The sequence below is a fragment of the Watersipora subatra genome, chromosome 5, assembly GCF_963576615.1.
Source record: "Watersipora subatra chromosome 5, tzWatSuba1.1, whole genome shotgun sequence".
Lineage (NCBI taxonomy): Eukaryota > Metazoa > Bryozoa > Gymnolaemata > Cheilostomatida > Watersiporidae > Watersipora > Watersipora subatra.
In genome coordinates this window covers 10018893-10046421 of record NC_088712.1, presented here as the reverse complement: position 1 = coordinate 10046421, position 27529 = coordinate 10018893, and the positions used below count along the sequence as shown (strand labels likewise).

The window sequence follows — 27529 nt, the reverse complement described above, 5'->3', positions numbered from 1 at the left end:
ATTGTGTTCGGTGAGGATTCTGCTTATTAGGTGATATATTAGTGGGAACATTATTCAGTTCTTTCAGCATAGTCAACTTGCCATCAGCAAAGTTTATTAAGAAACACTTTTGGTATAACTTCCTTAAAGACATAATTACCCAAAGATACTAAAATGATATGCGGTAGAATCTAGAATGTCCACGATTCCAAACACAAGTGGTGTAAATACAAATTTACACTACTTGAGTGTTCACTAGCTAGAAGATCGTGCGAGTTTATTTTGCGATATACTATATGAAATAATATTTGTAGTTCTGGTCATGGCTAACATAAGAGAGATTGCGTCTGCCATAAAATGTGGTTTCTGTTTGAGACAAGGAGTGGCTCTGCCAGATCCACGCCAGCTCACCTGCAGTCATGTGCATTGCCTGGAATGTCTGACTGGCTTCTATGATGAGAATAACATCCTGATATGTCCATGGGAAGATTGCAGGTTGGTCTCAGGGTACCAACATTTAAATACTGTTTAGAGTTGGACACTCGCACAATTTTGCCTATTTTATTATTTTGCACTCTGTGCATATTTAATTCTTTAAAACGCATTCAAAAATATTGTTTTTTTTTACTTCCATTCAAGAAAGTAGAATAATGTCTTTGTTAACTTCAATTTATCAGTTCAAACAATTAATGAGACAAGTTAGTAGATTAAATCAGTCTGTAAAATATATACTATAAATATAGTGAACACACACAAATAGTTTAAAACCAGTGTCAGCTAAACACAGGCACATTGTATATTCACTAGGGATTGTAAGTTGCAGACCATCGTGAATCTATCATGCAGACTACCTGAATCAAGAAACTTGTGACAGCCTGTCACTATTGCCGAAGTGATTCACATTACATGTACTTACACATAATTGTAGACCAATGGCAAAACGTTAGAAAATATTGACAGCTGTATCGTTTCCCGAATACCTACAATGTTTCAGCAATGACAATGGTCTATCATGTCCACAGTCAACAAATACTTACAAATGAGGGCTGGTATGACATGCTGTGACACTGTGTATAGCGGTTTTGAGAGCCTTAGAGTAGTTATACTGGTTTAATGATTTGGTCTTATGCCTGAATTCAAATGGCTTGTTCTGGCTATTGTGAACAATCAATTAGCGTGATGCCCCATTTTTTATGTCAACAAAATGCCTAAACTAGAAATATAATTGCTTTCCCTCAGGCCTGTATTCCCTGGTTGCAAGTTGGGGCAGCAAATGTTAGCTGACTAGTTATGCACATTTGGGGGTTTAGGGGGTGGTGTTAGCTCCCTCTTCAACAGGATATAGGGCAGCGCCCAAAAGCTCTGGACCTTTTAGGCATCAACCACCCTCAAATTATGCTTAAATGCAATCAATTGTAAGCATGGAAATCTGCATAAATATTTTTTTATGGTTCATGGTTGGCAAAACTTTTTCTTTATTCAACAAACAATATAAAACTCATGACAATACAGATTTCTGTAAAAAAGCATTGAAAGAACCAGAGGTCTTACTTCTTTACTGCAATAGCTTTTGTTCTGTCAATCTGTCCATGGCAGAAACCTTTTACAACCGATTCTGTATCTACAAATATTTCAACATCTTTATATATGTGTAATATTAAAAGATTATTTAAGCGAGCCTGTCCGATAGTGCTCCTCATTGCTGTTTTGATTTGCTTCAATGCAGAAAAGGATCTCTCACTCACTGCATTAGTGGCAGGCAAAACCAATTCTAGATTAGTGAGCCTCATCGCTAGTTGCACTAGAGAGCAACTAGAGCCCGTAATTAGTAGTTGGAATTTCCAAGTGATTGAACTTAGACGGCAATTCTTAGCACTTAGCCGTTAAAAATTACTAAAAAGTTGGGGCTGCTCAGCCACCCAGCAGCTCCAGGGAATACGGGCCTGCTTTCTTTGCTAATGCAGAGTGAACTATTGATCTTTTGTAACAACCACGAGGAGAGAAATAGTTGAGGAAGAAACAGCTATTAGAGATCAATACGTGGCTAGTCAGAACCAATTGTTGAATATTGATTGAGATCAGCCCGGAAGTTGGTGAAGAATTACGTAAGATTTGATTATTTATGTATTAAACTATTAAACAATTGAGTATTAACAATACATGTTGCTTAGCAACTAGTTCTGTATGCTATCTGTTTTACTATGTAATATTTTTTCAGTTGATTTTCATGTTAACATCTGATTATGATGGATAACACATGCTATCTTAACTAACATATTCACCAAGTAGGTTGCCCCTTTGCGCTTGCAACAGCGTACCCGTCATTGCTCAGTTTTATATGCAATTTCTCAAGTTCTTAAGCATTGGCAACTATTTAACTTTAAGTTTTAAAACAGTGAAAATATGTTGCGAACAAGAAAACCTATTTCTGAAACCGACAGGTTAATGGTAATTATATCTATATTTTCCGCTAAAAGCTACAATCAAATATTAGTTAGATATTGTAGTTATTAGAGCAACCAGTTTTGTACAATTAAGCGTATGAGCTGTTTAGGCTGAATAATGCTAGAGACATGATTGATGATGCTGTGAATTACAGTACCAATAGGATGTGTACATGAAAAACTATACATTTGGATGTAGGTCTAATTTTCCAATCATATTCTGTTATTATGAAATCAGTAACCAGAAATCTCTGAAAATGTAACACATACTATAATGTGCACATTCATTGTTACCTAACTTTTCATTAGTGAGACAGGCAAGTAACTAGTCTCAGTTTATAAAACGGCTGCTAAAAGTTGGATGAATACTGGCACACGTACAGCTTAAATACAATTGATCCGCCTAAACTGTGTTGAATAAGAACTACAGGCTATAAAGTAAACACAATGCTAAGAGCTTTTATGCTCTGATATCAACATAGTGATTAGGACAGATGGATAGATGATAAGACTCCATACTTACTGATGTGGTCAATCAATACTTTAATACAACGAGTCTGTGTTAACAATATGTGCATAGCCCTACACAACGCTGTGACAGAAATAATCAAGTTTTGTTTTTGTCAGGTGGAAAAAGGTTTGGAATGTTGACTCATGTCAAAGCTAGTCGAGGTTAACTTGTCAATATTCACAAGTGGTTGATGGTTATTACATCCCTCATTTACAAGTAACAAGTCTAGACTGAGACTAAGTAGATTGAATAGACCAAGTGAAGTTCATGAGTTTTAAAATGCGCATTTGATATTTCAGTTTAAAACCATTTTATTCAAAATTATATTTTTTTGCCTAAAGAGCCACTTATTTCTTAGTAGGTTTTTTCTCTGCGTTTTTTTCTTTCTTTGCAACAGACTCATCAAAAAAGATATGGAAAATTGTGTTAGAGCAGCTAGTGTTAACGCTAAAGATCAAATTTTTATTGTTCTATTATAATTTGTCTAACTAGTTGGGTAAAAGTATTATGAATGTAAGTAAATAACTGAAGTCAAATCTGTAAAATGTTTAATAAAATACAGGCCAGTTTTAAAAACTGACACATGTTACACCTTAGGGGAGGATGTCCGTGCCAATCACTTATTACTTTAATGATATTCTGTGATAACATTTTTTACGTAATCACAAACCAGTTTGTGTTTACATCAGCGAGTAGCCAATGGAATGTTGGTCTTTTTATACAATTTAGTAATAAAACATTGAAGTACTAATATTAAAGCAACTGTCTCAGATTTAAGTATAAATAAAAAAGTTTAGGACGATCAATCACCATCACTATTTAGGACAACCAATCACAATCAATAAAGTGATGAACATTGCAAAGGCTGTCATAGACTCTTGGCAGACTGTCTGTTTGTCTGAAAAGCTGTACAGCTGGTGTCCTTGCAACGAATTCAAGTTCGTTCAAGGTTGCCATGGGTTTATGATGTACGTAGCCAATGAATAAACATTGAGTGGACAACTCCTAATTGTAATAGAAATGTTTGAATCAACTGTAATAACCACAACCTATGAAGTAAACAATACACTAAAAGCCAGTGTGTACTGATTAGGACTCAAAACCTAATTGGGAAGCTTCACTTTTTTAACGAATAAATTAGAGTGATGCAGCTGATGGCTGCAGACAATGAGATAATGCTAAAAAGAATCATACCTTTCTTTTAAGTCTCACTGATAAGAAAAATTGCATGCACTAGTCAAATTATATCTGCAATGACAAGTGAAAAGTAATATACTATATGTTTTATGTTGTTTTGTATATAATAGGGATATACATAGCTCATATGCTTTATTGAAGTAGAGGAAACAAAGTTTCACATTGGTTTCATTGTTGTGAGGACAAGTAAAAAGTTAAATGATTGTAGTCAAAAGGTAATGATGACAATTATCTTTCCTTGCATTTGATTTAATACGTCGTAGGCAGTATAAGGAGAACAGGCAGAGCAATGGGATAAAGTTCATGTTATTTTATTAAATATTTTATTGTTATTATCGAAATAGTGCAACATTTTGCATAGTACCTCTGTTGTAAAAAGCTGAAAAATGCACACCAGTGATATGCATATTATGATCAGCCTGCCCATTTGTAGCACTTCTTACAAAAACAAATATTCTCAGCAAACCTCGAATTTTTACTCGCCACCATTTTCAATAGTTTTGAAGGAAACACAGATGAACTTTTATAAATCGTGAGTTTTTGTAAATCAATTTTTTGTCAGGTGGAAAAAGGTTCGGAATGACTCATGTCAAAGCTAGTAGAGGTTAACTTGTCACTATTCACAAGTGGTTGATCGTTATTACACCCCTCAATTACAAGTAACAAGTCTAGACTGAGACTAAGTAGATTGAATAGACCAAGTGAAGTTCATGAGTTTTAAAATATCTCTACTTATTTGTATACTAGAAGTACAGAGTATATAGTATGTACGTTGCCTTTTTAAGAATGAATTAATAGTTGAATTGGTTTAAAAATATCCAAAACAAAATCAATCATTGCGAATATCCATTGTGTGGACAGACAATACTGCAATGCTGGAACATGGTTAGAAACAATATAAACTGGTATCAGCTAAATACAACTTAATTCTATAATCGCTAAATGCTGCAGGCTATAAAATTAGTTGGTCTTAATTGGCCTAAATTGGTCTTAATTTTTTACGCTAATGTTTCTTCTCCATCTTAGCCTTGTTGAACCAGCTCTTTTTTTGGTAGGTCTGCAATTCTACTATTTTATAGTCTCATACAGCTGGCAGTCTTTGCAGGTTTGCTGGTTCATCTCATTGGTTTTCATGTGTGTCAGAACTGTTTGGTGCTCGAGGATAGAATATTTTGGCCAGGTTCACCATCCAACGTACTATCTGATAAGAAGGATTATTGTGTGGTAACAGGCTGGTCACAGGATAGAGGTGTCGTCTGCTGAGATAAGCATCTTTCTGTCACATAGGTATTGGCAGAAGTGCATCAGCCCTGTGATAACTGCCAGCTGCACCCTTTGTATCAGAGCAGTTTTTCTTGACAGATGTAAAGATTTTGCTGTAATGAGCAATCACTTTTTTCTTTTGGCCTTCATTATGTAATAGCACTGTCTCTTTTTTGTTTCTATTCCTTGGTACCCAAAAGAAAAAATGTAGTTAAGCTGGTTCTAAAATGTTCAATGGTTAAATGATCTTTTTGGTTTCAAACATGTTCTTAGTGCCACTATATGATTCACCCTCTTATTCAGACTTTGGAGAGGCATTACAGCAGAAAAAACAAACTGTGCTGCTAGTGATGAATTATCATACTCTCAAAACTTTCTCTGCTTCCGATCTAATCTTTTGGTCAGTCAGTTCTGGATCACATTCACCTTGAACGGATAAACAATCTTGGCTATATATTTGGCTCAAGTTCCAATGCCTAAGCTGCAATAGTTAGCATTTAGATGACCAAATGTTTGATTCTTTTGGTGCAGCCAACGGATGTCATTTTTAAAGCTGGTTCTACAGAAGCTGGTTGCAGATTTGCTTACTTACCAAGTTTGCAATGCAACTTGTATCTAGAAGAGACTGAGCAAGCCAACCTAGCAGTTTTCCGAGAAGAAAATAACTTGTGTAGAAGAAACTGACAAAAGATCTGCGCTAAAGAAAGAACCTCCTCCTCGTTATCCTGTCGGACCAGCTAGGTAGTCAAGTTGTCCAGTGCTTGTTATCATTCAATTCTCTTGTCAATTTAGCCAGCTAGGTTCAATAGGGTTAGATTTAGCCACACATGGCACTATCTAGGGGCGTTTATGTGTCCGCCCTCTTAGTCAGCGTTGGATTTGGATTTGCCACTTCATAGCAATAAGCATGTCTTTTCTTCAAACCATAGTTGCTGTTGTATGGGAAATTGCAAGCATAGTTTTCAGTCCCCTTTTTGAGTAGTGGTGTGTTTGAGTATCTATAGTGCCTCCTTAAACTACTACATGTATATAGCGTGGTCTGCTGTGATGACCCTCACATGTTTTTGGACTACCCATCGGATAACTGAAAAGTTTTACTGGAATTTCCTGTTCCTTAAACTTTTGCAAAAATATTTTTGTTTTGTTTGCTCTAATTTGTACCAAAGAAATTGTATAGGGCTGTTTTCCAGCTTTTCAAACTGTTCGGCCAGCCACCTAACCATTAAAAGTGATCAGAGTGACTACATCATCCTTCGTATTTTGTACATGGTTTGGTTGGTTCTCTTCCACATTTCGGACAGGGTGACTTCCGGTTGCATTTCTTAAGCTTCAATTTTTATAAACTTGTTCTCAGCCCAAAAGTCAACGCATGTGTGGGTATGGGTATAGCCAAACAATTTCTATGCAGAAATGGTGATTCAGAAAGTTGCAGAACGTTGCTTTGGCCATTGTATGGCGACGGAACAAGCAAGGCCACATGTGATTTGCAAAATTCTTTCAATCTGTAAAGACTCAGTTTAGTCAGTCCCGAGGTAAGGACAAGTCTGAATTGATCATGTGTTACGTTTAATGCAGCTCACATTCTGTTAGCTTAGGCACAAACAACGGCCTCTTGTTTGGGTGTCTTTTTGAGATGAAGTATAACTGTCTACTCTACTGAATGGTATTAGCAATTTTTTGAAGTTAGCTGATTAAGTATTCTACATCCTAAGATTAAATGTATATCTGGTACTCATCGTACATTGGTACTGGCACTGGTAGTCTAGTATTAGCAAAATTATTGCAGTCATTTTAGCGCATCAGCCAGTTTGCAGAGAGCTTTGCGTTTTAATCATATTATTGTGTTTGACTGGCTAAATAAGGTCCTAACTATTTTTTTGATCAAGATTCTTTGATAAGTCAGAGTTCTATGTGATACAAATACAGATACTGCTCTTTTTTAGAGTTTCTACTGTGTTTGATATTTGAGAGATCGCCATTCAATGCAATAAAAAGCCAATCCTTCGTTCGTCATTTGAGTTTCCAAATGCTGAATTTTTCAGGCAGTATTTTCGTTTGGTCGCTTCAGGTATTTTCCCAGTTTTTACATTTACATCTAAAACAATAGGTATATCATAAGCATGGAGTGTGTGGATGTGAGAGGCAGAATTTGACATCCAGTAGATACCATCAGTAAAAAAAGGCTATGTTCTGGTCAATCTATGCCCCTGAAAGAAGTGTATCCATTTTATGTATTATAATATCCCACCATTTTTATTCATGCAACCAGCACTCACTTTTGTTTGTCAAATCTTCATAACTAGATAGTGTCCAAGATTTTAGTTATTCTTATTTCAGTGTGTCGATTGGGCTAACAAATTATTAATTAATATTCAGTGAGTGCTTTGACTCATATTTTTGAAATATTTATCAATTTCCAAAAAAGCTGTGTTGGTCGATTCAGTAATACCAGTGTAGAAACCTTCAACTGCCAATATTGACCGACAGATTTTGGCTTTCTCGATTATAAAGAAAGCCACAATTTCGGAGAATGACTGGATTGGTTTTAAAAGTTTTCAATGATTGATATTTTGTTTATATACTTGTACTCCATGGTTTAGGAACAATCTTTATTATCAACAAATGAAATTATGCAACTGTACAGGTGAATGAAAAACTCAAACTGTGACATTCTCAAAATAGATATCAATGAGTGTGAGTACCCTTTCCCTATAGGATTTTGCTATATGTAGTAAAGTACAAGTACTAGTAAAAAAAATTGTCATAGCAATAATTTACTACAAATAACTAAAAACAAATATAATGTAGCCTAATCACTTGTCAAACACAACCATCAATGTTGTAATGTCAATGTTATAATGTTAGCTAATATGATGTTCTTAGGGAAGCAATTCCTTTCATATGAATGCTAATGGGTCAAGTACCAACAAGTTACCTGCTTGGCTTATGTCTGGCTGGCAACGCATCTGCCGGACACATTGTGCATTGCTAAGTGGGGGGCTCAGCTCCACTGTTTTCACCACACAGTTAATAGAATTCTGAGTATAAAAGTGTTTTACACTATGTCTCCAATAAGAAGTTACTCTAAAATAAAAACAAAAACACCATTAGAAATTATACTTCATGAATTGTTTAATCGCTTGTTAAACAATTGTTTAAACAATTGTTTAATTGTTTAATTCATTTGTAGAATTTTGTTCGCATAAGAGCGTGTATGTTTGATGATTATTTTGTTTTAGTCAAGTCTGTGAGGTTTCACTGAACCAGCTGCCAGCATATGATACAGTCAAGGATGAGCCGAAAACTTGTGATCTCTGTGCAAAAAAAGGAAAGAATGACCAGCTAGCACTTTCCTATTGTTCACGATGTGATACAATTTACTGTATAAAGCATCATGAGGTAAAAACTTGTTTACAAATAATTCTCTCTTTGGTATTTTTAGCTTCAGGTTTTGAAAAAAAAATCATAATTTTTCCAAATGGTTCAAACGTGCAAATTCTTGAGGGTTATCAAAGTTGCATTAACTAGTCATGGTTTTTTGCAATATATATTTATTTATGATAAACCTTTGTTAGAAAAAAGACCACAAATGTGCTATAGCTTTATGTTCAAAGTAATTTCGTTTTGCTTTGTTTTTTTTTTGTCAAAGTATTAATCAATCGACTGTTATTTCATCTTGAACTGAAACAATAAACTTGCAATAAAATATTTTAAGTGAAAGACTGGAACTTTGTTGACTTGCTATTAACAAAAAAACTTTTTAAAGATACAGTTGTGGTTCACTTAGTGTTTCTAACTTGCAAATATGATATAGAGTTTTGCACTATTTGTTCCGTCATACGTTCATTGTTGGTCTCACAACTGATTAGGATTACTTACTTCATTCCCATTGTATTTACGATCATGTTAGCTCAAAAATTTTATTAGGTTTTAAAAAGCATTTAAGACATAGTTTCAAAATTTTTTTTGCCAATTTAGTAATTTATAGATAAAATAAAGGTTGTTAACAGCTGCCTAGTGACCTCTGTATATTTGTTTATAAACAAACACTGCTCAAAACCTTAGGAACTGTAAATAAAAAACAGGGATTCTTAATTGATTAGCAATTGTTTCCTGAATCATATAGTTTACATGCCGTTTGGTAGGTTTACCAAATTTCAGGTAAAAATAATTAGTTTGTTAGACTACTATTCAATGGCTTTTGCCAGTTTGACTGAAAATAAATAAAACTACTTGATGCTTTGCTGGATGATCAAGAACATGATATTTTTTGCTTCAAAGTATGGTTAAAAGTTACACATGTTCTAGATTAGCAGATGTTGAAACAATTTTATTATTTGTATGATTTTTATCTTTCTGTAAGAAATTAGGCAGAGCCATTAAATTAAAATACTCAGTCAAGTACAAGCAGCAGGTATAAAATGAGGGGGACAACAGATATATACTTTGTGTGCAGAACAACACTGCAGGTTTTTAATATTTTAGTTGCATAAAAAGTATCACAAAGAGATAGGAAAAGTTCATCCAACCATAGACATGGAAGAGTATAAGCTATTGAAGAGTCAGCAAAGCAGAGTCTGTGTTGATCATAACAACAAGATAATCAGTTTAGGATGTAGAAAATGCCTAAAGATGAACTGCCTAGGATGTGTCTCTTCAGTTGGAACTTGTGATGATGGTAAATGGTCCCATTTATATATATGAATGTACATTAGTTAGTAGTATGATTGCTCAAGTTTTGTTCATCTTTTTGCGCATTGTGTTCAGAATTATTGACTTTTTGTTTTTATCTATTATCAGATCAGATCAGGGCAGATCAGAATTATTGACTTTTGTTTTTATCTATAGTTTTAAAGAAATTGACTAAAATATTTCAAATAACATACCGAGCCTATTCTTTACTGCATTCCATGTCACTAGGTCTGTTAGTTAGACACAACCCTTTTTTATAACTTTAACAGTTGCATATATTTAGCTGTTCAATTGTTATAGTTGGTACAATTAACAGTACCCTGGTATAAATGTCATAGCATATTAAATCAAACATAGTTATTATTTTCTATCAGTTTTTATTTGCATTAGACGAGTCTCATCAGCTGATGCCTCTGGATGAGCTTGTGGACCAACTTAATGATGAGATCAACAAGCTAATGAAATTGATGATTGAAAAGGAAGAGGCTTTGGAACAAATCTTCAAATTCACCACCCAAACACTTGCTGAATATGACAAGGAAACAGCTGAGACATTGAAAATAATCCATGATAAACAGGATTTACAGGTTTGAACGCCATATAAATTGTTTAAAAATTCATTTATTGTTCTAGCTCAGAGGTTTTTGTAACAGTTTAATTAAACAATATTCTTGTAATTGTAAAAAATCTTGAATAAATATGTTATTTGCAAACGTGTTATATGATTCCCCAAATATTTATGAAAAAACAATTATATGAATTGCAAACATCATATCATTTATGTATGAATTATTGGCCTCCAACTTCATATTGACCCTTTCTTGAATGGAAACTGCTTTTTTGTACATCAAATCTATTAATCTTCATTTGCTGGCAAAATAATTTTTCAATCCAACTTAATTATGAATGGCTGTCAGACACATCACATCTGTCATAAAATATTTTTGATATACGAAAGGTAAAAACATTTGTGGCTGTTTCAAACAAAAAGATGCCACATAGAATGTAGTTAAAATTTGTGCAATACATATGTAATATTGGTATGTCTGTGTATTTGTAGCTGCATTGCCATCCAAAGATGGCTTATTTATTCTCAGAACACTTATTAAAACAACATATTTAGATTATTTTTTGTATAAAATTATGAATTTTAAAAATGCTTCATAAAACTATGATACTAGGCGTGATATATCTATATTGTAATGAGACAAGTCACAATAGAAAACAGTTCAAATGTGTGCTACATTTAGTAGAGCATATTTGCATTGAGCTCATACGTTCTGTTGAATGCAAAATATTATCATATAATTTGACTTGTTGAAGAACAAACCTCTGGAGTTAAATTACAAACAGCTACTCAATGATTATGGGGATAATCAAGTAAAGACAAAACTCGCCGTCACAGACTTCCTCGAAGACAAGATACTCAAGAAATGGAGACAGATAAGAAATATCATGCGCGCAACAGAATCTAGAGCCAAGCATGCTCATCAGGTATTTTTGTACTATTGCTAAGTAATCGATCTTAAAAATAATTTAAAGATTCATGAGCTTTCAAACAAATATAAAACCAGCATATTCATTACAGGAAATACTCAATAAATTTTAGCTAATTATTAATATATAAGCAGTATATATATATATATATATATATATATATATATATGTATATATATGTATATATATATATATATGTATATATATATATGTATATATATATGTATATATATATGTATATATATATATTTATATATATATTTATATATATATATACATATATATATATATATATATGTATATATATATATTTATATATATATATACTTATACATATATTTATATATATATATATATATTTATATATATATATTTATATTTATATAATTATATTTATATATATTTACATATATTTATCTATTTATATTTATATATTTATATATATATATATTATAAGTATTTAATTAGAAAATTATTTATAGTCCAAATCTAAAAGAACATAGATGATGAATTGTTGATTTGTATATCATTAATATATTTTGAATTGACTATGCCTACAGTATGCTCAAATGTGAGAGTTTTATAGGATGACTGGCAAAAAAATTAAAAATACAGTTTTTTTGGTATCAAAAGGTTCACCATGTCTTACTATGCTGTGTTGTAGGTTCAAAATATGTGGAAATGTGGTTATAAGTTTTTATAAGCTGTAAAACGAACAGCTAAGAAATGGCCGCAGGTTGGAATCTCTTATTTTAATGTTGTGCTCAACTCGGTGTGGTTATTGTTTTGACACGTGATGTTATCACATGAAACAAATGGCCAATAAAAGGCACAATATAAAACTTCATGAAACACTAGTTTATGCCAAACACTATGGGTTCGACCCAAAAAAAACTTAGCAAATATAAATGCTCGCTACTTTACCGTTTTGTTTCAAATTAATCTAATCTTCTAGTCATAACATGATCACATGACTCATATTTCTCACCAGATAGTTCAAAAAATTTCTGTAGAATTTTTTGACCATCACAGGTGGCCAACATATTTCTCATGTTTATCAGGAGATGATAGGCATCCCTCGAGCTAAGGTTAACAAATTAATCTGATTTTTAAGCTGGGTTTTGATATATCAGTGCCCAAAGTGATAGCATCACAATGATAGTTAAATAGAGCCAATATCACAATTGACATGGTTTAATGGAATGTCTGAAGTGTATTATTTTGTGAAATAATTTTGCCAAATGAGGTTGCATGAAGGTGTAAACATAGGCACATCAGGTTCAACTACATGTATGTCACATTTGAGCCATTTTTTGAGGGAGTCCAACATATGGCTGTTTTCAAAATGGCTGCAATTCTCTGTTCAATTTTTTGTAATTTAAGAGCTTGTAATCACATTTCCACATATTTTTAACATATAACATTTTGCTACTAAATAACTTTAATGTAAAGTTTGTTGCAAGTCAACCTTTAAAATAATCTGGAGATGAAATTGTTATGTATGTTGAGGATTAAATATATTTTAAGGACCAGCAGAGTTTTTAAAAATTAAAAGTTAGCTTAAGGTTAGTTAGATTATCCTTAAAAACATTGATATAAGTTTTTAACAATATTGCGATACTGACTATCTAGAGCAAAGAATAACGTAAAAGTTTTTCAAAGTATCCTTCCAAATGTTCAATGATGTTTGGTTACATTTTTAATGTTGGAAAATAGTGAGCATTCTTTATGTAATAGTAGTTTTCAGTAAACTGGTACTCTCAAATACACACAAAATATTACACAGTCACATGAAAAGATATGTTTTGGTTAAATAAATTTTCAAGTCATTCAGTTCTAATGCTAATCAATCACCTAAACTAAGTGTGTCAGACCAGCTTTGAAAGCTTTTTGTGATTATGTGGTTAATTTAACTTGTAGAAAAATTGGCAATTTTTCATATGATATATTATTTCATAGGCTACTTTCACCTAATTTTTCTAACTGTTTTTACGCTGTTATTGTAGTGTGATATAGTCTCCAACTACAGCGACACAAAGGATGAGATACAAAGGTTGATTGATGAAATCATGCCATCAGTTCAAGTACCTTCAGTCAAAAAAGTGAGAGAGAAAAGTAAGTCCACTGAAAAAATTATAATATAAAATATGTTTTTTAGGAATTTTTTGAGAGCTTGGTTCCTATTTTGTCCCCGGTACTAAAATATGTTTTCCATCCACTAATGAAAATATTAAAAAAAATGTAGCATTAGCCAGCCAACCTTGTAGGTAAGGGTCTTATTTTTGGGAAAAAATTGCTATACAATAATTTTTCAGTAGGACATTTACTAAAATGTTTTCTAGGATAAAAAAAATTCCTGATTTTACAATAAGTTTGTACAAAAAACTTAATAATAGGTTAGGCAAATTTCAAGTATCTAAAAATGCTACGTTCCAAAGCAATTGTCAAAAATTCACACGCCCTCAAACTGTTAATTAGTCATGTCAGAAAATACATCAACACCACAAAGGGGATTGTGGAACATTCTAAGTAATAACTGAATTTCTGGTGAGCGTCTAATCAACAATTAAGCAATATGTGACACAAATATATCAAGATACACCTTTCTATCACTTTGTTGGTTATTTTCACAGACTGCATAGTTGGTCAGTACAAATTACAAACTAAAATTAAACCTATTCCATGTCTATGGCAGTAAATTTGTTTTGAAAAATTGACGGTTCAGCACTTTACTGGTTAAAATTTGGCAATTATTTTGCCATCTACAGTTAGAATTTTATTCATGTTAAAGGAGATAGACAGTGTAAATAGATAGTGTAAGCTGGTAATAGTATTCCTCTGTAGTTTGTCCTCAAACTTTAGCGTATGAGGAGGAAATATATAAAAAATCATTTTTCAGCAGTAAGTAGGTCAGGTGTGAACTTATACTTGTTAGTGATACATGTAGATACTAGGCATCAACAGGTGGGACTTTATACTTGTTAGTGATACATGTAGATACTAGGCATCAATATTATCCCAGCAAAATTTAATGCTCCTCAATCATTGACTCCTTAATTGTTCGATTCTCCTATGAATTGTCTTTGGAAAATTTTTAAGGAAATCTGAGGTGCTTTTTCATAAATCTTTGTTTTCTTCAACAGTTACAGAAGCATTGTTATGAAAAATAATTTATTTTATCCATAGCTGAGAAAGTCGGTTTTCTTACATATAATAATTAGTATTATATTGCAATGAAAATAGTTGGCTGCTTGAACTTTTGTAACTTTGTATTTCACATCTGTGAACATTGCATAATAAGTTGTTCATAGATGCTCTGTTTTATTCAACTAAAAGCTAGCAAAATTCTTATCTAATGCTTAGTACCAAACTTATGGTTTTCATATTTTTCAATATTAGTCAAAATATTGTAGATGTATTTTAGTTTTTAGTATTATAATTAGAGGAGCCTAATCACTCCTTAACATCTGACATTTTGGCTAGTAATGAAAATATAGAAAAAATCATTCGATATTGTAGTTTATAAACTGTAGGAGAAATTTTTTGCGATGACTAAGCCATGCCGAATAACTAGTGAAAACCTTGAATAATTTTGTAAAGTTTGATGCAATGGCAATAAAACTCGAAGCCCGGCGATGATTTTAAAGAAGTTTTGAAACTCCGCTACATTTAGTACTTTTTCCTAGCGGCTATTTTTGAGATGACGCCATTTTGCATACCTTGTGACAACCTTGAATAATTTTGTAAAGAAATGTGATGCATTGGCAATGGTGTTAGATCAAAGCCCGGACAATTATTTTAAAAATGTTTTGGAACTCAACTACGCTTAGTATTTATATTAAAAACTAGCCTAGCAGCTAGTTTTTAATTTGATGCAGTAGTTATTTTCCCTTGTGATTAAAAATAGAACTAACTATTCACGGAATTTAATAATTGGCGGAATTGACTGTTCGCTAAATCGCAAATTTTTATAATCATCGAATATTTTCATTCTGTAGGCTGGTATTAGCTCCATTTCTAATGGCTTCCTACATAGAATTATGGCCTGGACTAGGTAAAGTGAACAAAACAGTGATATTGCATCTGCAAAGAATGTTACTATTCAAGTGGCACCCAATGCTGCATGAGCTTCGATGCAATAGATTGCCCAGTCTAGTATATTTAATAATTCAAACCCTGCCACACAAGAGTATGCAGATGTGCGACTAATACGAACCAAATAGCCCTGAAATTCCAAGATGACGCAACTAAAGCGTGGGCACTCTAGAGGAGCGATGTCCAATGCTGATCGAGTTACACTTAGTTGTAAAATAGTTAGGCTAGTATTTGCACAAGTTGGACTCTGTGCCTCCCTGCTGGAACAAAACAAATATAGGGTAGCTAAAATAAAGTGTCAGTATCAACATTTGTTTCTGTAGCACACAATAGCTGCGTGACTGCGTAGTTGTGGAATACACTTGATAGCTTGAACTGCAGAGTACATGGCAGGCCAAACAGTTGAATTTGTTGTAAACCTGTTTTTTTTCAATGAACCATGACAATCTTTGTCAACGTGTGTCAGTAACACGGAGCAATTTATCCAGGCGTCGAAAGTTTTTAAACTTCTATTAAATACATGTATATTTAAATTTGCTTATAATACAGTTGTACTTGCTAAAATACTAGTAAAAAAAAGTTAGGTTCTTTACAGCAAATGTCGCCAAACAGAAAAAAAAGTTCTTTACAGTTATTCAACAAATACAGTTATTCAAAACATAAGAAATTGTAATATTTTAAAAGCTCATTAAAACATTCACAGAAACATCTATCGAATACGCGTTCATTATTGATTCATTGCTCCATTTTTTTTGCAGTATTGTGTTGATAAAAGTTGTTATTACAACAAAGGAAGTGGATAAAAATATTTATAATTTTTTTAAATGTAGGTGGAATTTATGGTCTAATGACCTGTGCAAGATAACTTTGATTAGTTTACGCTGTGACTAAGAAACATCCTTTGTAAACAGAGCCTTTTGAATAAAGTTGTTCCGGCCGCTAGGGTGTCTGGCACATGCTACGCAATGTGCTAATTCAAATTACCAGAGTTCAAAAGTTTGATAGCATAAAACTGGTTTGGCTGTTTCAAAGCATAGAAATGCAAATATGACTTGTTAAAACATATATTATTATGAGCACTACTCAAGCGCTATAGAAGTTGTTAGCGAATCAGCAAATATAATTAATGTTTGATGATCAGCTTAATATATGTTCAAAGTTACTTAAAGAATAGAGAAAGCATAATATTATTATACTTTATTAGTTATCTTGAGGTGTTGACTGATGTTCTAAAAAAAGAATCAAGAAGATTGACCCACTAGAAGCTGAGATATAGCCAGCCAAACACAGGTCTACCTAATAAAGAATCAGAGAAAAACCCTTCGAAAATCCCGAAAACTGTGACGTATAAAATCGACTTAATGTTCATGTGCCGGAGTTGTGCACCCTTACCGCCGTTACGTATAATGATTGTTTTGGCTACGAGATGTGAAAAGCTACTCGCGATAGTAAATAATGTACAGACTAGCTCTGGTTTCTCAGGAAAACCAAGCAAACATTGTGTGGTAAAGGCATTTGCCCACAACCCCTGCCGTGATTTGTCAAAACAGAAGAGCATATTTTGACTATTGTGCTTCAAACTTTAACTCGATCTCCACGGATATGCTCCGAAGATCCTCTGTTCAACGAACGGCGCGTGTATAGTCTATATGCGACATCCGCGATTGCAAGTCGTTTAGAATAAGAAATGAGGATGTGAATTTTTGTTCATTCATCATTTTTCTATTGTGTATCTACTGCAGCATTTAGTTGATTTTCATGATTATCGTCACTATTAACAGACTGTAAGTTCACTACAGCCATAATCTTAAAAAGAATAACTTGACCGTGCTGCTCTTGCTGTAAAAAAAGAAAACGATAACTTTTGATTTGATTTTTCTATTGATCTATTATCTTATCTATGATTATTTTTTATGATTAATATTATAATCATAATGCATATTATACAAAATAATAATATAACTGCGTATAGAATAAATGATGTAACTAATATAATTTGTAGAAAGTGATAGCAGAATGTTGCGAACTAATAGATGCGTGTAATTATTTTATTCTAAAACTAATCTACACGTCAGAGGGACTGGTTCGGAATTCTCAGAGCAATGATTGTTAGGCCCAATTTGATTGTTCTATACTTCCAGGGATTAAGCCAATTAAAACGCCGCGATTGTTATAGGAGAGCGCATTAGTTGGCTTAATTGACCAATGGCACACAAGTCGATTTCATACGTCATATATTGATGACTACCAAAAAACTTATGTTTTTTGGTAGACCTGTGTTTGGCTGGCTATATCTCAGCTTCTGGTTGGTCAATCTCCTTGATTCTTTTTTTAGAACATCAGTCAACACCTCAAAATAAATAATAAAGCATAAAAATATTATGCTTTCTCTATTCTTTAAACAATATATACAAGCACAGGAAGCAACTCGTATTGTAGTTTGATTTGAAAAGTGAAAACTGCATTTGGTAAAATTTGTCGTACTTACTATTCTACAAAATAGGGCAGACTGCGAAAAGGTTAAAAGACTAACTCCACATGCCTTATGAACATTACCAGCAATTAAAGCAAGTTTAATGTTACCTGTGGAAATGTTATTATTCATACGTTAAGCTTGTATGAGTTTTATCCTACAAATTGCGAAGTAGGACACATAATATAATATCATATCCTGTTAATTGGAAGATATAGATAACAACTGGAAAGATATTTTTCAGGTTTTCAATGCATACCTGGTAAAAAACCTCTGACAAGCTGGAGGTAAGTTCGCAGATTTGTTGCATCCAGAAGGTTTATTATCGCTTCATCAAAAGAAGAGGGGAAATTATTGGTGGCATTTGCTTCACCGGAGAAAGGGCTAAATTTAATGTTTCAAATTTTTGAAGAGCAACTTGAAAAATACAAGGCCAGCTTCTATTTTAACTCTACCTCCAAGTGACTGCCACTATAGAGAAAAAGTTGAAAAGTAAAGTGTCATGGCGTTCAATTAAAGGTTTTACGGTAGTTTGCTATGATACCATCCATAAGAGCAAGCCCAAACCTAATTCTGTCGTTGTCTAGTAATACCAGCACATTCCTACGATTAAGGGAGACGTTTGGAGATCAAAAACTAGAATTGTCAGTGCTTCTGTTGAAGCCACTCAATTGTCAAGAGTTTGCAATCAGAATACATTGCGCCTTTTACACTTTACGAATTCAACAAAATTTTTGGGTGAGTTAACTTTTGGCACTCTGTGTGCTTATTCTGTACGTACATCAAAATAATAAAAACGAAAAAGTGTGGTGCGCTGGAAATTATCTCACTACTGTTGAAAGAGACACAATGACTGATACCTTAAGTTTAGCAATTCTTATTTGTAAAACGCTAATATTTACACATTAAATCAAATAGCAAAGTTGAAGATGCAATCGCTTCAAGCAGAAGATGAGTAGTCAGACAACTTCTCTTAACCAGCTAACAAAAATCCACTTCATTATGAAAACGGCATCGATCGTGCTTTTCTGCTAAACTAGGATAGAAAAGCTTTAAATGGATCTGCTAAAAATTATAACGAAAGCAAAGACAAAAAACCGAAAACTGACATAATTTTAGTGATAAAAAGTTTAAATTCAGTGAAACAGTTAAAAATACACACTAAATATTAGTTTTAAGAATGTGTGTTTAGTAAGCTAAACTTGTTTGAGGTGAATTCCAGCTTTATATTATACGTGCGTCTGTCTTGAAGGTAAGAACTCCCTATGGCACATTATAATGTTACTTTTGCAGATCATAGCCACCTAATATACTAAATACATTAAATTTACTGTAGGTAACTATATTTACTCAGGTTGACACGCTGTTTTGTCATGTATTTTTAATGTGTGCAGAGTTTATTTAGAACTTTGACAATTTTTACCAGTATTTGTATTATGTGCATGTAATTAATATGGTTACTATACCCCAAAGTACAATTTTTTTGTACAGAGTTGTACTTTGAGGTTGCACTGTACTCAGGATCTGTTTTAATGAAATATGACAATGATTCAAAACATCTTAAAGTTTTAAATAAAAAATGCTACATAAATGTTTTCATTTTAGGTTCATTTGTTAGTAGGCCTACCTATGGAAAACTGAAAAGAGTATGATCTGAGCCTCATCCAGTTTTTTTAGCTTACTTGGCAGACATCTAAAAACAAAACTTTACCTGAAATGTCAAAATTACCCTCTATAACGACATCATTTAATATGAATCTTTTTGGTGCAGATGTAAGCCATTTCATGATGTGAAACTTGATGAATACTAGTAGGACACATGAGTCAAAATACTACCCAAATTATTAGTACCTACTGTATGTTGTGGTAAATATGCAGAAGTAAATTATTAAGATTTTTCCAATCTCATTTTATTGTCACTAATAATATAATAGCTTATTGAACTGGTCCTATGACATGAAATCTATTACATATTAATAAAGAATTTGGGTTTAAATGCGATGGGTATTAAAAAATAACATAAAAAATTTAAACACAAACAAAAATTTACTATTCTGTTACAGATGATTTCAAATATAAATCAAAGATAAATATAATAAAGATATATAATAAAATAGATAAAGATATATATTCAAAGATAAATCAAATCTTATTCACATATTTAAGTGTCGAACAGGAAGCATTATTTTGTTAAGTTTCTACTGTTAACAATATTTGACCATTGTTCTTAGTGGAAAAAATTATTAGGACTAACAAGAATGTCAAAACTATTTATTGTATCAATTGCTAAAAAAGAAAATTCTACAAAATGCACATTTTGTCGTCTGAATCAATCGATGAAAGTCACAAGCAGCAAAGTTAAGATTCGGAGAGACCACTATTCATGATAAGTTTATTAATCTTTGTGGTGTTGCAAATTACAGCCTTTTATGGAAAAGAGGCGAGCTACGTGTAAACCATCCTGTCAACATTGGTACATCTCTCTTAGCTTTTTCATAGAGTAGCTTATACATGTAGTTTATGATAATAAAGAGAAGGCAGCAACTCAGACTGATGAACCAGTAGCTATGGTTGTAGCTGGAAGATTGCTATGTTCTTTCTATGGAAGTTAGCTACAATTAGTCTGTCTCCAGAGATGTCCATGTAAAATACACAATCACTCTCAATAGCACTGTCTGACAACTCTGAAACTATCTCACCTGAAATATAATGACTATTATCATTAGTCACAGCCTATTTATGATTTTAACTCTATTTAAAATAGTTTAAATTAATATTCTAAAAATGTTTACACTGTGTTCTTCAGTCACTCAGAAAAATAGCTAATCTTAGCTTTATCCTCCCTTCACATAGATTCATCCATCACTGAGCTGCCATAGAATTTACACAGCAGCTAATTAGTTGGATGTGTTTTAGAAGGCTGCATAAAACTATTTGTATTGAAAATACAATTAAAGTTTTAAGGCTACAACACTATTCCAGACTGCAGGAAAAACTTTTGACAATTCTTCATTCATTATTGCATTGCTTTTTGTGAATAAATATTTTTAATTTATATTCAGTGCAAGCTTCATACCTACTTTAACCTTATAACTTCCCCAGTTCTGCTCCACTTTATTGAGTTATGTTACACTAAGCTGAGATTACAGCACTAGCCTGATTACTTTTAGACCAAGTCTCTCCTAGCTTGATAGGCTGCCCTTCAAAAGCCCCCGTCATTCATAATAAGATAGACTAAGTACCAGCTGACTGGGTTTTGCACATGGTGCAAACAACTAGTATCTAATATCATGATATCAAGAACATGATGCAGATTACTAGTACCTAATTTTATGTCATCACTTACAGTCATAGGAATGTTGGCATGATGCCAGCCACTACAAATACCACAGGGTCAATCAAAGAGAGAAGATAAATAATCCAGTAATAAATCACATAGGAATGTTGGCATGATGCCAGCTACTGTATTACTGTATTCTTCAGTCAACTCATCAATGTAGCCTTTTCTCGATATATCGTCACCTCACATAGAATCATCCATCACTGAGCTGCCATAAAACTGCACAACAACTAATTAGTTGGAAATTTTGTGGAAAGCTCTCTGAAACTTTTTTGTCGTGAAGTTATAACTAAATTTCTGAAGCTACAACATTACTAAATAATGTGGAAAAACTTTGACAAGGTTTTATTAATTATTGTATCGCTTTTGATGGGGCAAAAAGTATATATCATGTTTTTGTTCATGGCAAGCTTCATACTTCAAAATTATCACTTCCTCAGTTATGCTCCACCTTATTGAGTGATGTTTATACCAAGCTGAGAGTACATCGCTCACTTACTTATCACTAGAACAAGCCTTTCTAAGCTGGAATGGCTGCCCTTCAACGGCCCGTCATGCAGAATAAAAATAGACTAAGTACCAGCTGACTGAGTTATGAACATGATGCAGACGACTAGTACCTAATATCATGATATATCTCACGTTCATATGAATGTTGGCATGATGTCAAATACTAGCTATAATAAAAAGCTAACAGCAGAGTGAAAATAACTTCCAAATAAGAATTATATGCGTGGCCTGCAGTTCAAGACGCAGTCAAAGGTTTATAAGCAATTATCTGAGGTCCATTCAATAAGTAATGTGAGTTGGTTTGTAAGAAAAAGTTCATATTATAAATATAGGCTTACACTAATTTTATTTCTACTTCAACAAACTGACAGACAAAGACTCTGTCTAAATATCAGTTCAAATTTTACTATGACTAAGCAAATAAATAGGAATCCTGTAAACTTTTACTAAATTGTTTATCAATACATTTTATGTCAACTTCATCACTTTCTACATAAACACAAGTAAATACTGTAAATGTGTTAATAAATACAAGTAAACATAAATAGTAGTAAAGTGAGATAAGGATATTTCACCAAATCTTTTATCATTTATATATACTCTGTTTCGCTTCCTTCTTAGCCAATTTTTTATTAATTAATTTCATTAATAATTTACTCAAAACCCAATGATAACACAGGATATCATACCAATAACTATATGATATTCATTTTATCTGTGATAGTCTGCTGAGTGTGCAGCCAAATCTACAATAATTTGCTAATGAATGAGATATCATAAAACTTATACAGTTACTCCAAATCATGCGCTAATACTAAGTCTATAGCAAGTAGACTACCATAGCTCTGTATTAATTTGTATAGTGTTTAATTTTACTATGAGAAGTAGTCAGGGTAGCATTACATGTGTTTACAATCAACACTATGTATCTACTAGTATATCTATCAATTACTAGATTGTACAGCACATTTGTCACCACAACTGCTCACACATATTCTGTATACCATTTATAAGTAAACTAACCAGTTGAGCTATCCAGGATTCTCACAGTGCTGCTGTTGAATGCTGCCACCAGGATATACCTCTCTCCATAGCAGGCTACTCCTAATGGATGAGGCACATATTTACAAGTCCAAAGCAGCTGACCTTGAGTGATGTCTATCAAGCAGACTTGAGATGAAACATAGTCAGACACAACAACCTTGCCTGATCCTGAAACGCAGAGTGAGACCCGGTGTTGGCTAAGTTGGGGACAAGAAATGTCTTTGAGTTTATTTCCTGTGAGTGAGTAAATGATGAGAAGCTTGTTCTTTCTGTCTGGAGCAACTACTTTATCACAAGTGATGGCTAGTCCTGTGATACAGCTGGCATCATAGTCATTGTGAGTCCAGGAAGTGACTTGCTTTCCCTGATGATCATGTACATAGATGGTCCAAAGATTGCCATCCACTGCTGTATATAGCCTGTCCTTGTAGACCTCCATTGCTCCAGGGTAGTTGTTGAATGTGATGAATGAACCTTTTACTTGGTAGTTGTTGTCAATAGTAGCTACTGCTTTATTGTACATTCCAGTTAATATTTGAGAGTTCCAGACTCTTGTTGAATAAGGATGTGATGGTAAACAAACCGTGTGAAGGAGTTTGAGGGACTTTGGAAGAGGTTTAGAAGGTCGAATTTCTTGCTGCTTTCCCATTAGAAACCCATCAGTGGAGACAACTTCTAACATTACCTCACAACTTCCACCTGTAAATAAGTCTAATATTTACACATGAAACTTATTTTATCATGTCATTGCAAAATGGATGCAAGACAATATGCTCTGGTAAATGAGTAATATCAGAGTCAAAGATACTAGTGAGGTGAACTCACTCATTGCGCATTCATCAAGCTTGATAAAAAAATTAGCTTGTGAGATTTGTATGAGTGAACAGCAAAATGAGCAAACAAGGGTAATCTAAGGTATGCACAAAAGTTAGATTTCAACTTATATTTCCAAATATGTTTGAAAACAAGAAACTTTTAAAAATTGTATTCAATCTTTTGTTTAAATATATAAAAAATAATTATAGTGTTTTGCTTGTTATTTATGAACAGTTTTTGATAACTTGAAGCTCATTGAGAGTGTCTAGTAGCTTCCAGATATTTGAATTAAAACCTTGACTTTTGACTTTTCGCTTAGTTTATCTTTTCAAGTTATTCACGTTTTTATTAACAGAGTTATGTACATGAATCTGTCATTACACTATATGCTGGGGACGCTAGCCAAAATTTATTTAGACCGACAACTCGCCAGTCAGATAAAAGAAGGATGGCCGGCCCAGTCGGGCCAAGATGTGCTCGTGTCAACCACAACACACTAAAGTAGAAAGTTTATAAAGGTTAGGATGACTAAGTAAGCATGTGCTGCTGTTTCATATTTTTATGTAATTATGCCAGAAATTAACGCTAGGTCTACAGGTTAATAAATTCATATCAGCGTTTACCGTCTAGTTTATATGTTCATTTGAATATACATGTATCATGTTAGCTACCTACTTTACATATTTATCTTTTTATGCTAAGGATTACAGCTTATTTTGCAGGTGCGTGTGACTATCTTAGTGAGCATTGCTTATTTTGTAGATTTAGATTTGTGAAAATGAAATTCGTTGAAGATAAATTATTGTAATTAAATACATTAAATAAGGATTTGCATGTAATAAAACTGTACTTGCATAATCACTAGTGCATATACATAGTGCAATCCAAAACAAAAAAGTAAAAATTGTGAAGAATAAACTAATGAACTCCAGTCTAACAAAATCAAATTTTCCTCAAAGTTAAGCATTTTTATCTGGTTCTAGGTTTACTTATTACTGCTGGCAATTTGGAGAGTTGAGGGTGTAAAGGAGGCGTACTGAAGAGTTTGGAGAGTTGAGGGTGTAAAGGAGGCGTACTGGAGAGTTTGGAGAGTTGAGGGTGTAAAGGAGGCGTACTGAAGAGTTTGGAGAGTTGAGGGTGCAAAGGAGGCGTACTGAAGAGTTTGGAGAGTTGAGGGTGTAAAGGAGGCGTACTGGAGAGTTTGGAGAGTTGAGGGTGTAAAGGAGGCGTACTGAAGAGTTTGGAGAGTTGAGGGTGCAAAGGAGGCGTACTGAAGAGTTTGGAGAGTTGAGGGTGCAAAGGAGGCGTACTGAAGAGTTTGGAGAGTTGAGGGTGTAAAGGAGGCGTACTGAAGAGTTTGGAGAGTTGAGGATGTAAAGGAGGCGTACTGAAGAGTTTGGAGAGTTGAGGCTGTAAAGGAGGCGTACTGAAGAGTTTGGAGAGTTGAGGGTGTAAAGGAGGCGTACTGAAGAGTTTGGAGAGTTGAGGGTGTAAAGGAGGCGTACTGAAGAGTTTGGAGAGTTGAGGGTGTAAAGGAGGCGTACTGAAAAGTTTGGAGAGTTGAGGGTGTAAAGGAGGCGTACTGAAGAGTTTGGAGAGTTGAGGATGTAAAGGAGGCGTACTGAGGAGTTTGGCAAAAGTTTTTATTGCTACTTTTCACGAAACTCAACAAAAAGAACTGAGGCATACTTGATTACAAATATGCTCACGGAATACTCTCACCAGACCAGAGAATGACAACTTAATGTATACATTTTATCATGCATGAACTTTCCCTAAAGCGATAAAATCACTTTTCTGAAAAAATAAATTGAAACGAATTTTTGATAATTCGATACACTGTTAATATTTATGCAATATTTCAAAAGTCTGTGCAGCTATTGTTCTTCTGTAAAATGCACATTGTTTAGAAAAAAAAAGTTCTACTAGATAAGTGTAAAACCTTTTAGCGAATCCCACTCTCGCAATTTTTCTTACGCTTCTTTTGCATCAAAAGAAGGCAGGGAAATTCTTATTACCATAACGATTGCGATCTGGTTTTCCCATTTTGAAAAAATTGTTGGAAATGGAAATTTTTAGCAGAAAAAGCTTTGATTGGTTGCACGTGATTGGTGACAAGGTTGTCATGTTGAAAAAAAAAAGACTGATCTACATAATGTGTACGCTTCGTAATAAAAAAGAAAAGTGAAACCATTTTGATAAGCCGATACAGCAGCTTACTATAACAATAGAACTAAAAGATATGTTAATTAAATAAACAATAATAGTAAATAGTAAATAAAAGTAAAATACTTGTGAGAAAACTCATTTATTCATTTTTGGTAAAATAATTGTTAAACGCTGTAACTGGTTTTACAGTTTTTTTGGTAGATGAACAGCTATGCTAGCTTTGGTAGCTTTTGATATCAAATACTGAATAAATACTTCTTGACCCACAATTAGCTTTCCAATCTTATGTTAATAATCAGCCTATCATTATTTAAATAATCTGTTTAAAATTTTTTTTCATGTTATCAAAAACTTCCGAAACGACTTCTGGTAAGAATTGACATTTTCTTAGGGTCAAATTCTCATAAGAAGTTGCAGAAACAAGTAGTTTTATTGACAGTTCAATAAAACTAGTACCATAAGGCCATATTTGACTAGATCTATAATATATTCTTGTTAACAACTACACATATTTAGGACTTATAAATCTATTCGCTTGTGCACTAGAGCAAATTATTTGTAATTATGCTATAAAATATTCTTTTTGGCCAAAACCTGTAGCCACATTCTTTAAACCATGATGTCATGGAATGTCCGTCGTAGCTGTCGCTACCATTTTTGCAACAAACAAAACAGATTCAGGGAAATGTCTACATTACCCTGTGCTGCAAGGCATATGATATAAACTGCCTAATTTGCTAGTTTCAATGTTAAGTCTAAATTGTTACTACTTCTACATGGCTTACTAGTAAACTTACTGCCAAATTTAGACAATCTGAGGTATTACCTTGACTTAGTAGAAATATTATCTCATTTTGTCAGATTTGAATTATTTTTGTATAGTTCACGTTAAGTTATGTATAACCGCATGCGTACATTACTTGTAGTTATTTGAATATCTGAAAATCTTTTTATTTTTTTACCAAAAGATAACATGTTCACATTACTCACTGCACCTGTCCACATTACCCATCGACAGTGGGTAATGTGGATAATATTGTGCTTTACAACATGGTGCATTCTGGGAAAACTATTGCTTGTATTACAAAACATGCAATTAAGAAAAGAGAGCTAACAAACTCCTCAAACTGGAGATATAATTTGATTATTTTCAAGAGAATAGCATAGTAGTAACTATAATAAAAAGAAAAACTGTCCACATTACCTATTTCTCTCCTAATTGAGAGCTAATCATTGATGACATCAGGCAGGCCTAAACTTCTTAAAAATGAGTCTGTAACTTGTATTTTTTAGAGCTTTTCTTCACACAGAGCTCGCCTTGTGAAGTAGTCATCGACATGTACTACTGTATGGTGTTTTTCCCGTTATGATTATGTAAAGGTTTGTAAAGACAACTAATGACATATTTAGCTAAGCATTTTAAAGTCTGCTGTATGATACACATTGTTGCACACATATCCACCCTTAGGGACAGCAATATTGTACTTTTAGAACCATTA

The 27529-nt window shown here is 33.2% G+C and overlaps 1 protein-coding gene across 1 annotated transcript; it reads left to right on the top strand.

Annotated features, from left to right (window-relative positions):
• The first annotated feature begins 301 nt into the window (after positions 1-301).
• On the top strand, positions 302-20606 carry LOC137397102 (uncharacterized). The gene is made up of 7 exons (XM_068083389.1): positions 302-474; positions 8634-8793; positions 9880-10072; positions 10477-10673; positions 11410-11580; positions 13590-13698; positions 20575-20606. The coding sequence occupies exons 1-7, from the start codon at positions 302-304 to the stop codon at positions 20604-20606; spliced, it is 1035 nt and encodes a 344-aa protein (XP_067939490.1).
• Positions 20607-27529: the final 6923 nt, after the last annotated feature.